Here is a 16199-nt window from a genome sequence, read left to right on the forward strand (position 1 = left end):
AATCGATTCATTAATTTTATTTTACTTTTGATGATGTTCAAAATGCCAAATTAAACATTTAAATTACGTTACAACCCCGTACAAATGATAAAGGACATTATTAGAATGGTCCAGCGACTTTTTATTTTTTTTTTTATGTTTCATTTTATAATTAATCGATATCCAATATTTGCGGATTTAAAAAATAATACTAGAAGAAAAAGTTTATTTTCTTTTTTATTTGGGTGTGTGATATTTTTAGGTGAAATTTATGTAACATCGACGTGAAATATGTTTACAGACGGTCCCCGTATTTCAACGGGATGGGAACCGCAGATATATAACAGCGACGAGGACCGCCGAAGAGGCGGTGGAAGCAAACGCCGCCGGGGGCCTGGACGGCACGTGCCTGGTAGAGGCTTCTTTCTGACCGCTTCAACGCCGGATCCCCGTTGCTGTTCCTCTCGCTCGACCGACTTGGACGACGTCGATGACTTCTGCTGCTCCTGGTCGACATGCTCCCGAAACGCTCCCGTTCACGACCTCATCCGATTCCTTTTTACTTATTCCCTCGTCAGTGATCGATTATGTATTTTCATTTTTATCAATCAATTTCACCGGTAGTGTAATAGGTTAAATCGATGATCTCAAGGAAGTCGATCGTTAGGGAAGTAAAATTAAATCCCGTTTCACCGACATAAAGTTCACAATTTTACCCCGCCCATCCGTTTCCTTTTCGCTCATGCTATCAGTAAATGACCGATACTGTTAAAAGGAATTTATTACTTAATAAAAAAAAGACGTCAGGTACGCATAATTTATGGATAGAATATACAAATAATATTTCTCATACAAATATGTAATATTTTCTAACTTTCGGTATTGTACACAAAACTATGCGCACATAAAGAAAAATCATTAAATATTACATAATTGAATCATAAATACGTGTTATTTATATTATTATTAATAATAAATATTTAGTAAAATTTATGTGTCGTTTCTTAATTTCATATTTATCCGAGTTACATATATATATTTATAGAACCAGTCAGTTTAATAAACCTTTGTACATATTTAGAAATTAATTTAAAGTAGAAATACACTGGCTTATTTTATAGATATAATTAAAAATTACAAAAAAAAGTTGTTAAACTATTAATTATTGAAAAATTTTTATAAATATAAATAAGAAATTATATATATATGTATATATATATATATATATATATATATATATATAGTTTAATAATATAATATAGAAATTAATTTATTATTAATTAGATGTTAAAAGATTTTTAAAATTCTAATTATCTTTCAAAATTTTTCTTTTCTTAATAGGTGAGATAAATATTAAATATAAAAATATTATAATAAGGATAAACACATAAAATATAGGCCTAAAACAGTTTACTTGAATTAATTCACTTAAATTTAACATACTAGTAAGTACATGCGTATAGTATTATTCAAATAGTACGATAATACCCCCTCTTTACAGACTGCGCAGAAGACCGGGTGCGATGGTAGTTTAAAATTAGTGACGCCTTTATTATTTCCTTAAGATAGTCATCATTTTAGACTCCTGATAAAGGTGATCCTATGCGCAATTGGTAAAAGGAGTAGGGGTAGCTCTCATGCTATTCGGATAAAACAATACATATGTTTTCCGTAACAGGCCTAGTGTATTTGTACATAATTCTAAAAAAAATGCCTAAAATATGAATGAATGTGTATTAACTATTAAAAATAGCTTTAATTTGGTGATTCGATCACTGTTTTTACTCCTAAATGTATTTTATGTTGACGCATGCATGCTTTACGCGTATAGTTCTTACCTGTACTATGTTGTAAACTATTGTCCTCACAATAAAATCAAATGAGATCCTCAGAAGTTGTGCAGGTCCTTAATAAAAGTTCTCTTCACCGTGTTTGTTTAGTTTTAATGAAACATCATTTAATGAAACGTTTAAAGTGTTCAATCGTTTTTATTTTTTACCCGATTAATGATCGTTCATAAATAACGTTACGTTTTAAACAGAATGTTTTAAGAGCTTTTTGCAACAGTAAGACGTTATCGAGTGAGTCGAAAAATCGTAATATCAAAGGTCTTTCGATTCCGAATGAAAATCTCTACAAGAAAACATAAAAAATATTAGGATATGGAAATTAATTAATAAGGTAAGCCACGTTATGAAAAACTGTGTTGTCTGTGTAAACAACATTACTCTATATTTTTCTCGATTACAAGTAAGATACCTGTGAGTATTTAATTCGACCGAGTAAGTTTTTCAGGTAGTTTGACATTCGTGTCTTGTTACCCTGATGTTGAAATCGAAAGAGACTGCTGAAAATCGAGTGCAGTTTTCCGATCTTTAAAATCCCGACTTTAAAATCGAGTTCTGTCAAAAATATGTCAACACTCTGGAATCTATCCGACCGTAGGAAGAACGCACTCGCAACTCAGCGCGTCGATTTGTTGCGGCGTTGAATCTGCTACTTCATCCGTTACTCCAGATCGCTACATATTTCCCATTAATAACTGTGTTATCAAAATAACATCGAACGACATCCGGTGCAGCGAAGAATTCATTTTTATTTTCTCTGGTCTCCGACAAGACCGATAATCGACGTAACAATTGTCCGGTTTGAATTCGCCTGACGAACGAAAGTAGAACGAAAAAAGATTTCCGGTATTTTAATATTTCCATTTTATTAAGGGGTCAGTGTCTCCGATGATACTTCACATTACGTTCTGCACTGAAATTACTAAGTTTGGTGTAACATAAGTGCAGATGTACTAAGTAAGTGCAACCTAAGCACTATGTACTTATTACTCAGTCCGACCGCTCTATGCAGTTGTTTTTTTATCAAACTCTTAGAACAACAAATAGAGTTAAACTCTATTTGAGACAACGTACATAAGACAGTCGCGTAAATCTGTAATATGCTGTGTAGTCGCATAAATAGTTAACACATCGTATAAAAATAACATTATTAAGATGCGATGCCCGCCCGGTAGCGATATCACAAGGTTCCTTTAACAGATAGTTCCTTTTACTTCCCTCAGGACTGTATATGTCTCAATCGCTTCTAACGTGGAAAGACATACAAAACGGGTGTAACGATTTCACGCTTCATCAAAGGTCAATGTATCGGATGACTCTTTACGCAGGTTTACGTACGTTAATATGACAAAAGGAGCCGGGATTCCAGAAACGTCTAAAAATATATTACACACTTTTGGATGACTCCTCTCACCGTGAAAAGTACCTTAATCAAAATTTATTCTAGTATAGTATTAAAAAATGTATTTTATTGTGACGATGCAGTAATATAAGATTTAGAAATGAACGTTTATCATTAATATATGAAAGATTTAAATAAAAAAACTGTTTTCTTTTTTTTGTACATAAACATATATGCTTTTGCGTGCATGGTTGCATGATATTATTATTATTACACTGGTTATGGCAAATATTAATACAGCTGCTTTTTCTGTTAACATTGTTTAGAATCAAAACTCCACCCGCAACATTTGTAAAATACATTTTATTTTTTATAAAAGTTTAATTATTTCGTTTAAGTTATAAAAAACTTGCAAACAGAAAACCGAATAAATCATTCGATCTTACGATGGCAGTTAGTTCCGATTTAATGCGATATTTCAACGTGAAAAACACTCTAATTATTTAGATCAGTTCGTAGGGAAGCTGTAAATTAAACCCATAAGCAAACATTAGCTGAGAAAAACAAAACTTGCGGATATTACGGCAACAGTAGATTTGTCGTCTCATGATAAGGTTTACAACAGATTTCTATTCAACTGAAAGTTATCGACAAAAAAACTCCTCATTACATTAATAATCTGCGGCTTGCGACCATTTATTTATTTTTCTCATTTTGCTTAGCTGCCAAGAAGTAAAAATATTATTCGCATTAACTACACTTACATATAACGAAATCATTTACTGCAAAATCCCTATATTTATTTTAAACAATTCCCAAAGTCTTTAACAAATTTAAAGATAAGACTCTATACAAAGGTTTAGTAAAAAGCAAAAAGTACCTTTCTATGAATATTTTTAATAGTAAAATCGGCTGTAAATCTTTATAAATACATAGATACCGTCGAACAAAGAAGTTAAAGTATGAAAAACATTAAGCCACGAGTAGGACTGACCAAAGAAAGATCAAAAACTATGCAGACCGTTTGACAAAAACTTTCTGAAAATGATAAATAAAGTTAATCTAATATTTTTGCTTCTGTTGTTTTATCAAACATTCGATGTTCTGTAGATCATATTAGGACGGGTAGATGTGCCACTGGGTGGATAAAAAAAAACTGTCCCGGTATTTGCCTGGAATGATCAAAGAAACCTATTGTAATACCTTGATCAGAGTAGCGTCACAAAATACAAAATTTACTAGTAAAAAGTATAGACGGTTAAAAGTCCATAACCAATTAAAAAAAACACAAAAAAACGTTAAATGAAATAACATCAGGACAAAATAAATAAATAAATTATTTGACGTTTATTGAAAAATATTTCAACCCATATTAAAGTATTTATACAACAAAGAAAAGTTGAAATCCAAATCTATTTAACTAATAATGTTTTAGCGATTCAACATCACAGTAAAATTGCTCTTATAAAAATCGATATCGTTCAATTTAATCTAAAATTAACGGATGGAAAATCGTTTAAACAATTAGTTAACGTAGTAGAAATGTCAACAGAAATATAAGAGGTCCTTTCCTGCAGACCGAAGTATTACGATATGAAACACAAAAATAGCTCTGTTGGCTGGTTTATGGAACACAAATGAAGACTTTATTTTTAAGTGAAGGAAATAGGATGAATTATAATAGCGGAAGCTAAAATGTTACGAATTTTAAGAAAAACAGAAATGGAAATTACCATGAACCGTTTGATGACCGATTGCAAACTTTTGGTGTTAAGTAAAAAATAAATAGAAAAAAACAAAACCAGACGTCTGATTTATAACTCAAGAAGTCCCGAAGAAAAATTACTCAGATAAGAACAACTACCTGAAGAGTCATGAGATAGAAGGTCGGTCGTTATCATTCTAAACGATATCATACGAATTATATTAATCATCATACGAGTTTTATTAATAACAATAAATACAAACGAGTTGACTTCACTAATATTCGCCTTCGCTTCGTCACACCTCTTTAAGTTTTGTTTGTTCATATTGAACAACAATTTATTCGTTATATCATTCCAGAAGTTTAATTATTGTCATTTTTACTTCATTAATTCTACACAAGTAGTATTTCAAAACATAAAAAATCAACAACGCTTCAGATTACAGGCTCAAATTCAGCCAAAACCGCTTAACTAGATAATCTGACGGATAACTCCCACATCCCACCCTAATTTAATGGACATCAGTGGAAATTAAATGCGTTAAGACGCGATTAAACTCGCTAAAAGCTATCCGTGACGTTAGAGTTTAAATTTACTATGTTATTACGCAAACCTCTGCGATCCAGTTCACCGCATTAACAACTCTTCTGTTTTCCAGAGTTAGATGATTTCTGCTCATTTCGTTCTCAGAAAATTATTCAGGGATTTTTAGTCTTCGATCGTTTCGTTCCCGAAAGGATTGTAAAGTACCAACTCTCTAGGAACTCTGTTATCATTTAAAAATGTCTATAACAACGTAATTTATGCAGTCGAATTTCTTCGATAACCGAATAATATACGTTCAACTCTTTTCCAGGATCATATAACGTTCCACAAAATGCATAAACTTAACTCAATCGATTAAATTTTATTTATTTACTTCGTGCGTACATCTCTGGTGTCAGATTTACATACTATCTGCCCACAGATCTTACCGTGATTTACAAATTTTAGAAAGTACAATTATTAAAATTGAATAATTTAAACTTTTATTCAACAAAATGCATTTTATTGCACGAACTGAATTCTTTTTTTTTTTTCATTCGACAAATCTTTTGTAGATGAAATTTAAGTAAATTAGAATAAAGACTGTTTTTACGTAAGTTGTTAGAGTTAAACCGAAAATATTAAGTGGACATAAAAAGGAAATAAAATAAAAATTTGTTCGATTACGATTATATGGTTATTTACCGTCATCCGATCGTAAACGAATCAAAAATTCTCAATCGTATGCGCATAAAGTTATAATAAATTTTGCAGTAAAACACCCCTGAACAGAAATCATATGAAATTTAATTTTTTTTAAATGTATTGTTTGTATAAATCTAACAAATTTCATTGTTTGATCGGTAATATTTATTAATAAATTGGTTAGTAACTATTTTATTTTTTAATACTATTTGATATAGCAAAATAATAACTATAATATTTTGTCTCGGTTTTTTTTAAAGGTTCATTAGAATGATTTTCCGCAAAATAAATATCACGGGAAATTTTTTTTTCTGAAAAAACCTCTTATTTCTTAGTATAACTTTCTTTTCTTCACTGGCTACCTTACATGTGATATCTATATTCTTTTACTTATTTTTTTTTTTTTTAGTACGATTATAAATATTGGTATAATATTTTCTTACAAAGTAGTTGTTTCTCTTTTTTTTTTACAACACATGTTTATTAGCCTGTAGTACTCTTTTCCGAATTATATTCACGAGCAAAACTGTACTTAAACGGATTTACAATTCATAATCACCCATTGTTATAAAAAAAAAACCGGCCTTACAGAGGCTGATTTATAATTCAGTTAGAAAATATTATTTATTTGTTTAGAAATTAAGAAGAAGATTATTTTAAGAATAATAGGCGTAACTAGAAGGTATTTTATAAATTAAAACCAACGTTGTTTATAATTTATAATCCATTACGACCTCTATCGACTCAGGCCGAAATTGTTAAACTCCAAACAAAATTTCTAGAATAAAGCTGATAAAAAAAACAATAACGATCGATCGAATGGATAATCATGATAACGATTCACCGAAGAGCCTTTGAAATCCGTTAATGACAAGACGATAGAATATAATGTTTTCTCCTAGAGGAATCAAAAGGAAAAAATAGGTGCCTAAATGTACTGTTTTAACATAGATAATTGAAATCTATAAAGGTAGTAACACAAATAATGGAAGCATCTGCGCAGAAACAGTGTTATTGTGCGTAAAATTACGCGCTTTAGTGAAAGACAATAAAGTCTTAATATTAGCGGAGAGAATTAGTTTTCTAAATCGGTGGAAACAGTATTGGAAAGGGCTGACTGTAGAGGGGACAGTTATTAATTTTTCAACATATGAACCAACTTTTTCTGGCCTTTTTGGAATACTTATAATGGATATTATATTTAAAAACTTTGAACTATAATAACCTATTAAAGACAAATTCGTTTCTAATATTTTTGGATAAACAATTTTATATTGCGTGATGAAAATTTTAGACTTCATTTTAGATAGCATATAACATTCGGTTTATTTATTTAATTTTTTTTTTACAAAAGATATATGTGTGTAATCATACTGATTTTAGAACTATTTGATAGAGTCGAGTCCATACGTAATAATCTTTTTATGTACCGGTTATTACTTCTTTTTTAATCTCTGTTTTAAAATTTGGATCTTAATTTTAAGCAGAGATTCTGGAATTTATTTTTCTTTCTGTTGTTAAAGATTTAAAACGAAAAAGATCTGTCAAACAGAATCATACAGACGAAAAGTTTTAACGCACTTTTTTTAATTAAAAAATTAAGTTGTCAGGCTTTTTTAGTTTAAGTAAAAGATTATGTTAATATATCTATTTACTTTAAAATACACAATTAACCGATAAAATTATCTTTTTCTAGTTTACATTTTTTTTTTGTATTTACCGTCGATACGATTTTGACATTTTTAAATCAAAATAATTGTTTTTTAAGTAGACAACTTTTTTAGATTTTTAAAAACAATTATTAGAAAATATGTTAAAAAATGAAACGACAAGTACTAATTTATATCGAATAAGCAATCCTTTCTGTTATAAATTACAAAAATTAACTACTAAATTGAAAAGACTGTACGTATATATTTCATTTTAAGTATAACTGTAAGTATACATAAAAATTAGCGCAAGAGAAATTCATTACGAATAAATTTTATGTTCGTTACAACACATGTAATGAACGCAATTAAAAAATGCACGTATAAGGTGGGTAGCCTCGAGCGAAACAGAGATATTTTTCGTGACGGGATTTCGAGTAGAGCTTTGCAAACTGTAAAATAACAAGTGCAGGCTATAAAATGACTTCACTCAGCACGTACGACGGGTCAAGTCATTTAACAACTCGACGCCTAAGTGGTCGCGTCAGCTCGTTAACAGATAAATTTAAGCTGTATAACGAGTGCACATTAAAACGGTATCGAGGTAAAAATTTGTTTTATACTGTAAGAGTTCGATTCCTTTCCTCCTTTGTACCAATAAATCATCGCGTGACGAGGTAGATCTCTGGGAGCTAGATAAATTGGATTCTAATGTCTCCTCCGGCTCTAATATCCGTAATGCAAATAATTAAATGGCGGTGGAGAAATGTGTACCAGAAAGTATTGTTATTCCTACCGAAAACTGTTACAACTAACACAGTGACTTCAGGGTGAACGGGTAACGATAGATATGACACTATTTAGATAATTGTCTCAAAACGAAAGGAAAAAAGGGAGTAAGGAAAGATGTAGTAAAAACATAGGCGAGATAAACTTTAAAAAGTAAAGTATTACGCTTAAAAATAATTTGTATTATGACGGGTTCATTTTGTACCTTGAATATTACCAAATACTACTTAATGAAAAATCCCACGTCAAACATTCAAACGTTTATTTTTAAAAGTCCGTTTTATTTCTTTATAATTTATTATAGAGATAAAACAAAAAATATTTTTAACGAAAATTATTATTATTTTTTTATTTTTTATTAAAAACTGCTGTATTTTGTTATAATCGTAATAAATAATCAAAATAATTACTTTTCTTAACAAAATATAAAACCGATTAATTTACTCCAATATTAATAGCAGAATAGCTTCTTAGCTTTTTAAATTCTTCATTAAAAGAATATGAAATCTATTTGCACAGTACAATAACATTCTATGATACGAAAAAAATAGCCCTTGTAACCCGTGCTTTCTTTCCTACTTCTTGTCTTCAATACGTATCATCCAAATATATATGTATTAAAACACAAAATAATGAAATCTACGCTATTCAATCTTTATTTTTAAACGGATTTAATAATTGTAGTCTTTTAAATTTTCGCAGTATTTCTTTTCCATTAAAGCTATGTCTGCCCTTCGTTATGTTAGGGTATTACAGAATATGTGATAATAAAAAGTATTCTTAGATTATTGTAAAAGAAATAATAATCGATTTATTTTTGAGAACTCGATAAAAATATTGTTTAATTACAATTAAGTATTTCTTATATTAAAAACAAAATCAGAACATCCTGCTCTCGAGTCTAAGGAACGGTCTTTCTGTAAAATAAAACATCTTCATTTCATATGAATTTAAAAAAAAAACAAAACACAATCTTCAGATGTTTTATTTAATTTACTAATAGGTAGTTAATATTTTTGAACCGACAACACTCAACTCCTACGACTGTTTTTCTTGCGAAAAAATTTACGTAGGATCAAATGAAAATAAAATATCTTTCGCAATTTTTAATATAACCAACAACTATCTAGATTAAAAAACAGGTAATAAATAATACGCTTTTTAGGAATCGATAGCAGGCTACGACCAAACTTTCAAGAACGATATAAATAAATCGATCTTTAAACTAATATTATAAAATAATTTTCCCTTTAGTTAAAAATTCTTTTGAAAGAATCTTTTCTTGAAATGCATCCTAACTAAAAAATACATTAGCTCGAAAGGAATTTTTTATTCTACATTGAAATCGCAGTAAAGGAATGTTTCAATATTTTTCCTTATGAAAAAACATATCCTTACAAAAGAAAAAAATAAATATTTTTTACAAAGTAAACCTTAGTAAATAAAATAAATAAAAATCACATTTTCATTAAAAACCGTGTAAATCCCAGTTTAAAATTTCAAATGGCATTTTAGGTGAAAATTATTTCCAATTTTATTTCCTTGAAACGCTGTAAATGAAAAAAATTTGATATTACATATAAAAAAAATATCGAAAAACTACTTTCGTACAAAAAAAGGGTCGATGCAACAACAGGAAATTTTTAAATGACATACCTGTATCGCTATTCTGATCTAACTTAAACATAAAGAAAAATATAGAGACGCACAACAGACAAAAGTAGTTAAAAGATATTTTAATCGTGCTTCTCTTAAGAATAAACATCGTAAGATTCAGAATTTATTTTGAAAATGTAAAAATATAATACGTTACACTTTTTTTTTTAACAGATGAACAACAAAATTTTTAACACAATAACTAATAAATTTCATTACTGATAGGTCTAGAATAAAATTTATAATATTAAACGATTTTAAAGGAGTAATAACGTTCGATTTTTTCATTAAATTCGCTATCGAAACTTTTTTACATTTACGCATTAGAAATATTGTTTAATAGGTAATACAGACTTTATTATTTGTTTTTACGCCTAATTAAAAAGTACATAAGGAAACCTTTTCAATCCAATCTCTGTTATAATTAAAATTTGAAAATTATACAATTATGCAGGCTATCTAAATACACAAGATCTTTTATTAAGACCAAAACTTTGTATATCATTTGTTCTATCCGGCAAATTTTAACCATTTTTGTTTATAATAGAAATCGTGACCTGTACCCTTTACTTTTGCTATTCATTTTACTTTCTTTTTAACGAAATATATTTTATACCGTAAAGTATTTCGACATTGGACTTGCGAAGTGAAACGATTGTTAATATTTGTTGACATCCCCATAAAGTAACTAAATATTACCATAATAATTTGATTTTAAAGCTTCTCTGTTACAGAAACAGATTATTTTAACTGGAATTATTTTAATGACATTTTATTTTTACTTCTCATATCGGTAAAGGGACCATATCAGAAAGTTAACGGGAGATGGAGAATGGGCTCCTTTAAAACCCTTTTGTGTTTTTCAACTCAAAAACACGTTCGGGAATGCATTTACTTGATTTTTTATACGTGAAAGATTAGATTTAAACGCTGATAAAACGTAACACTTGACGCACAAGTCAGTAATTAATCGCTCAATTTGAAATTTAAAATTATAAAAAAGAACACGAACATAGAACATAATTTATATGTGTCTTTGTTTATTAATATTCGTATTTAAATTTTAAATAAGGTAAAAAAAAACAGGGATTTCAATAAACTAATTGAAATAAATAAAAAATAGTTTTATATTCATATACTCTTTATGCTAATAAATTATTTCACTTTTAATAACGTTTCCAAGGTTAATTTGTATGCTACAATATTCTATTTTTTCTGTCAAACGATATTTCGATTAAAACTTTAAAAATAAGTAATTGTATTTTTTTTGAGTTTTGTTTTTACCATTTATTGCTTTCAACGATTGTAATATTACATCATCAGTTACTATAAATAAGTTCATGCTCGCTCAAACAACATGCGGTGCAAACATTTACTGTACGTATGGACAAGTATTTGCGTAGTTTTGCTTACATAATTTACACTCATGTAACACAAAATGAAAGAAAGCATGTTTGTGTGTGGGGGGCGTGTGCGCGCATGAAAGAGAGTAAAGAGTCCATGTGTGTGAGAGAGTGTAATAGTCCATGCTGAAAAAAATTTTTCCTTAAGGAAATCATATACATAATATTCCACCCTAGTAAAAATAACTGAATTCAACTATTAATGTTCTATTGCATACTTCGTAATTTAAGTACTAATTAAAAAATAATATTAATAATAATGAATTAACAACTGTTAAAATCGTACAATTTATGCTGCACTGTACTACAATAAATATCTTGCGAATAATTTCTCCTCTATTAGTTTAATATGAATAATAGTTATAGGTAATAGTTTCATTCAATAATTTACTTGAATTTAACCGTAATTTAATTACAGACTAAATAAGTAAATAGATTTTATTAATATTTATCACTGATGTGATTTTAATTGGTTTTTTTTAAAAAATAAATCAATAAAGTGTCCAGGAAATTATAAAATATTTTACTGACTTTTATTGTAAAAATAATAATAATAATAAGTAAATAAATGTATAAATAAGTATACAATATTATTATTATTGTTGTTAAATAATCATTTACGCATGAAAAATGTTTCGATTATCTGACAGAGGATCTCCCTCCATCTTGCTTGTTATTCCTTCCCGCTCCCTTGTTATTCCTTCCGTTGTACATCAAAGACCTTTTAGCGTAAATATAATTAAATCATCATTATCCTTCTTTCCCCTGATTTCCTCTCAACCATGATTCCATGTGTGTATATTATTATCATTACCCATCATAATCAACATCATAATCGAGCCACTGATGTCAGTGTGCGTGTGAGAGCCAACATCGAGGAGCTGCAATTCTGGTATAATATAAGGTAAATAAAATCGACAAAATCATAAAACTAGAAAATTTAAATAAATTTTTCTCTTCTTTATACTGTATTTTTGTGTGAAAAAAATGTGTGTGTGTGTGTGTGTGTGTTTTCAGGTAGCAATCTAAATGTTGTATGCCAGCTTCGTATTTTTAAATTAACCTCACCTAACCTCATATATACGAAGTTATATATAAATTACGGAGTTCGGGTGTGCTGTGGGAAGTTTATTATTTAAAATGTTTAGAATATTTAAAAAGACGATGTTTTTTTGGGAGTGTTACGCTAGACCGACTTTTTATGAATTTTTGATGAAAAGTATTATTACTTTCAGTCGCTTGATGATAACGGGGAGGGGGTGAAAATGAATTTTCTTTACGTTTTGAGGTATTATGAGTACAGAAATACCATTCAATTAAATTGGGTTTTTCATATATATATATATATATATATGAAAAACCCAATTTATTATATATATATATATAATAAATTTTATATATAAGCCTATATATAAAGTTTTGTGGCTCGAAATTCTCCAGAACTACATAATCAGTTTTATTTAAATTTATATTTGCTATAGCAGTGTATCTGAACTTGTGCATGTGAAAATTTTATGAAGGTTAGTTGAGTCGTTCCTAAGTTACGCTCAATTTAAGTTCGAAAATGTTTGAGCGGGGCAAGTTCATGTTTCTTTATCTGCGGTATCTATTGTTAGCAGTATCGTTCGGTGTATTCAGGTAGCGTTACTTACTCACCGGGTTGGTCTAGTGGTGAACACGTCTTCCCAAATCAGCCGGTTTGGAAGTCGAGAATTCCAGCGTTCAAGTCCTATCAAAGGCAGTTATTTTTATACGAATTTGAATACTAGATCGTGGATACCAGTGTTCTTTGGTGGTTGGGTTTCAATTAACCACACATCTCAGGAATGGTCGAACTGAGACTGTACAAGACTACACCTCATTTACACTCATACATATCATCCTCATTCATCCTCTGAAGTAATACCTGAACGGTAATTCACGGAAGCTAAACAGGGAAAAGAAAAAAAGAAAGGTAGCGTTACCTAAATTGAGGATCATGATGACTGGGTATGCGTTTGAGCGGGGCAAAAGGACAAAATAAAATAACGAAAAGTCAGTCTTCTTGCGCAGAATTGCACAAGAATTCTTTTATCTTATTTCGCGGTACGATCTCTAAGGAAATGTGACCGTCCACATAATCTTAAAGTTGATTATGCTTATAATCTTGCATAAAGTACGGTTAAATCTTGAGATTACAAAAATTACACCGTTTCGAATGTAGTTAAATTTAAAAAAAAAAAGAAAAATACCTTCCGGTGAACTGGCGCTCGAATAATTTATGGAAGAACCATTTACAAATGTTTTTTATGATTAAATCACATAAGCTTGAAACTTAGGCGAGGAAATACGGAATGCAAAATTTTTAGAGTACTAAAAATTCCATTTTTAATCGGTATTTGAACCCGAGACCTTCCGGATGAAAGGCTGAGACGCTACCACTCCACCAAGGAAGTCATCATACGTATGTTTGTATATTTCTACTCGTTTAGTATTTCTTTTGCTTAAAACGTATGCGTCTAACAACGCAGTACTCTGTTAAATAATAACTATTATAAGAATAACCGTTATTCAAGCAATTTAAAATAAGGATTTATCTTTTTAAAATAGGATTCATCCGTTTTAAAACAGGAATTTCAAAACGGTGATGACGCAGAAGTAGCGCCTTTGCGTTTGATTTAGGCCAATTTTATTTATTAGAACCTTGTTATAATCATACTTGTAGATTTATTAATAGGTATAAACTTTTACACTATTTTAGCATATTTTAATAATTTACTAAAGAACTATTAAAAATAGATTATTTACACTGGAAAATAATTCTGAAAACCGCCGTTCTTTTGAATACTCTGAATGAATATTCAACGAGCGCTTGTTAATTTGGTTAGGATTAATTTAAATATCAGTTTGAGGATTAGTAAATTTACAGGACTAAAGTGTAGAGAGAGTATAAACCGGGGCAGGCGGATTACAAACTAATTAGTTCGTGGGTGTAATAACAACGGAAACGTTCCCCGTTCGCCAATAAGACGAGCTGGAGGCGTGATTATCCGTAGCGATATCTTCTGTAATTCGTTAATTAATTCAACATCCCACTAACCGTGGACTATATTTCAGAAATCTATTCTGCTGAACGGTAAACACCGTGGATCAAACTTTCCCACACATTTATTTATTATTTTTTAATACACAAAATGATCGTTAAAGTACAGTCCAGTAATCTGATAACGCAAAATAATATTCTGTCTAATTTAGCGTTTGTTACGTCTATAGTAAATCATCAAAATTTTTCCGAGTTTTGAATTCATATTATTCGAGGAATGTTTTTTATAAAACAGCAGAAATCTTGCCGATAGGTGATTTCTAATTTACGTGTAAATTTTATACTACCACTGCTCGTATATTTTATGTATTACGTAAAATCTCATAGTATCTCGCGCTGTACGTATTCCAAAGAATATCTAATAACAGAAAGAACAAAAGAATATAACAGTATTCTTGTCGGTCAGTTAATAAATAATATATTTTTAGGCAATTTTTGAAGTCTTCTTTCGCCGTGGAATAACATCACAATCGCATCTCTCCATCTACTACCGTTACGTAACGCGGACAAATTTCTCGACTTCTATTTATTACCAAATCGGAAGATTAGAAAAAGATGAATTTTATCAAGGGAAGTAGCAGTCGACCTGTTGTTAGAATATCCAGAAAATTTAAATTTTAGGATGGATGAGGAGACCCGACTTTATCGGACTTCAGCTACTAGTTACCGAGCAGCCGTTCCCTGTCCTCGCATCTTCAGCGCAGTCCTGATTACGGCCTTACCTACACGTTTACAACCTAAACTAGGGAAGAAGAACCCAAAGATTAGGAAGAGGGATTGACAATAAGAAGAACAATTTACTTGAAGAGGAAACAACAAAAAGCAAAAGAGAAACGACCGCGCTCAGAGGATATATATATCAGAAAAAAAGTTTTCCTCCAATAGTTAAATTACCCGTTAACCGACTCGGTTCAATCAATCGTTAATAATCTGGCCTCTACCCGCATAATAGACTGTTATAGTAGCATAAACGGTACGGCTATCTACTTCTTAGAAGCGCACGAGCTCTGCCGCCGACGATAAGGTCTTATTATTCCCGGAGGGAAAAACGACTTAAATTATATTAAACCTTAATTAACTAAAACATCAGAACGTCTAAAGCGTAGAGAAAATGTAATAGAAATCATGAAATTTAACGAGCGCATTATAAATCCGAATTAAATCGAAACGCTTTTCGTACCGCAAAATGAAATCAGGGACGGTTTATTTTTTATTCACGGAGTAACACAGTTCTCTATTCCTGATATGATCTATATAATATACCGAATATTAATTTTTTATAGTATGGAAGACGCATTATAATCGCGTCTTTACGGATGAGTTTGATTTATCAACTGTTCATTTCCTAACAAAACTGAGGGATTTGTAGAAGATGAAGAAAAATAATATATTCTTATCCAATCATTTTCCTACTAAAATCTACTTCAGACATTTTAAAAAATAGATGAACAACTAAAAAAAGTCCCCCTTGTCGAGTATTTATTTTTCATTATTAGATCAGATAGAAGCTGCTGGT

The 16199-nt window shown here is 30.0% G+C and overlaps 1 protein-coding gene across 6 annotated transcripts in view; it reads left to right on the forward strand.

The window, feature by feature from the left end:
• Positions 1-16199, forward strand: part of Shal (Potassium voltage-gated channel protein Shal) — a 303578-nt gene that overhangs the window by 275007 nt on the left and 12372 nt on the right. Inside the window, exon 6 of one of the 6 annotated variants that reach the window (XR_012756115.1) lies at positions 281-333. The exons of 3 other annotated variants lie outside the window; for them this stretch is intronic. Coding sequence is in view for 1 of the 3 variants with exons in the window: in XM_075363304.1 (XP_075219419.1) it covers positions 281-409 (129 nt within the window). In the remaining 2 variants the exon portion in view is untranslated. Of the gene's footprint in view, positions 1-280; positions 878-16199 lie in introns of those variants that run through there. 2 more of the 6 variants (XM_075363304.1, XM_075363306.1) reach the window with 2 other exon arrangements.

The sequence above is a fragment of the Lycorma delicatula genome, chromosome 4 (assembly GCF_047948215.1).
Source record: "Lycorma delicatula isolate Av1 chromosome 4, ASM4794821v1, whole genome shotgun sequence".
Taxonomy (NCBI): domain Eukaryota; kingdom Metazoa; phylum Arthropoda; class Insecta; order Hemiptera; family Fulgoridae; genus Lycorma; species Lycorma delicatula.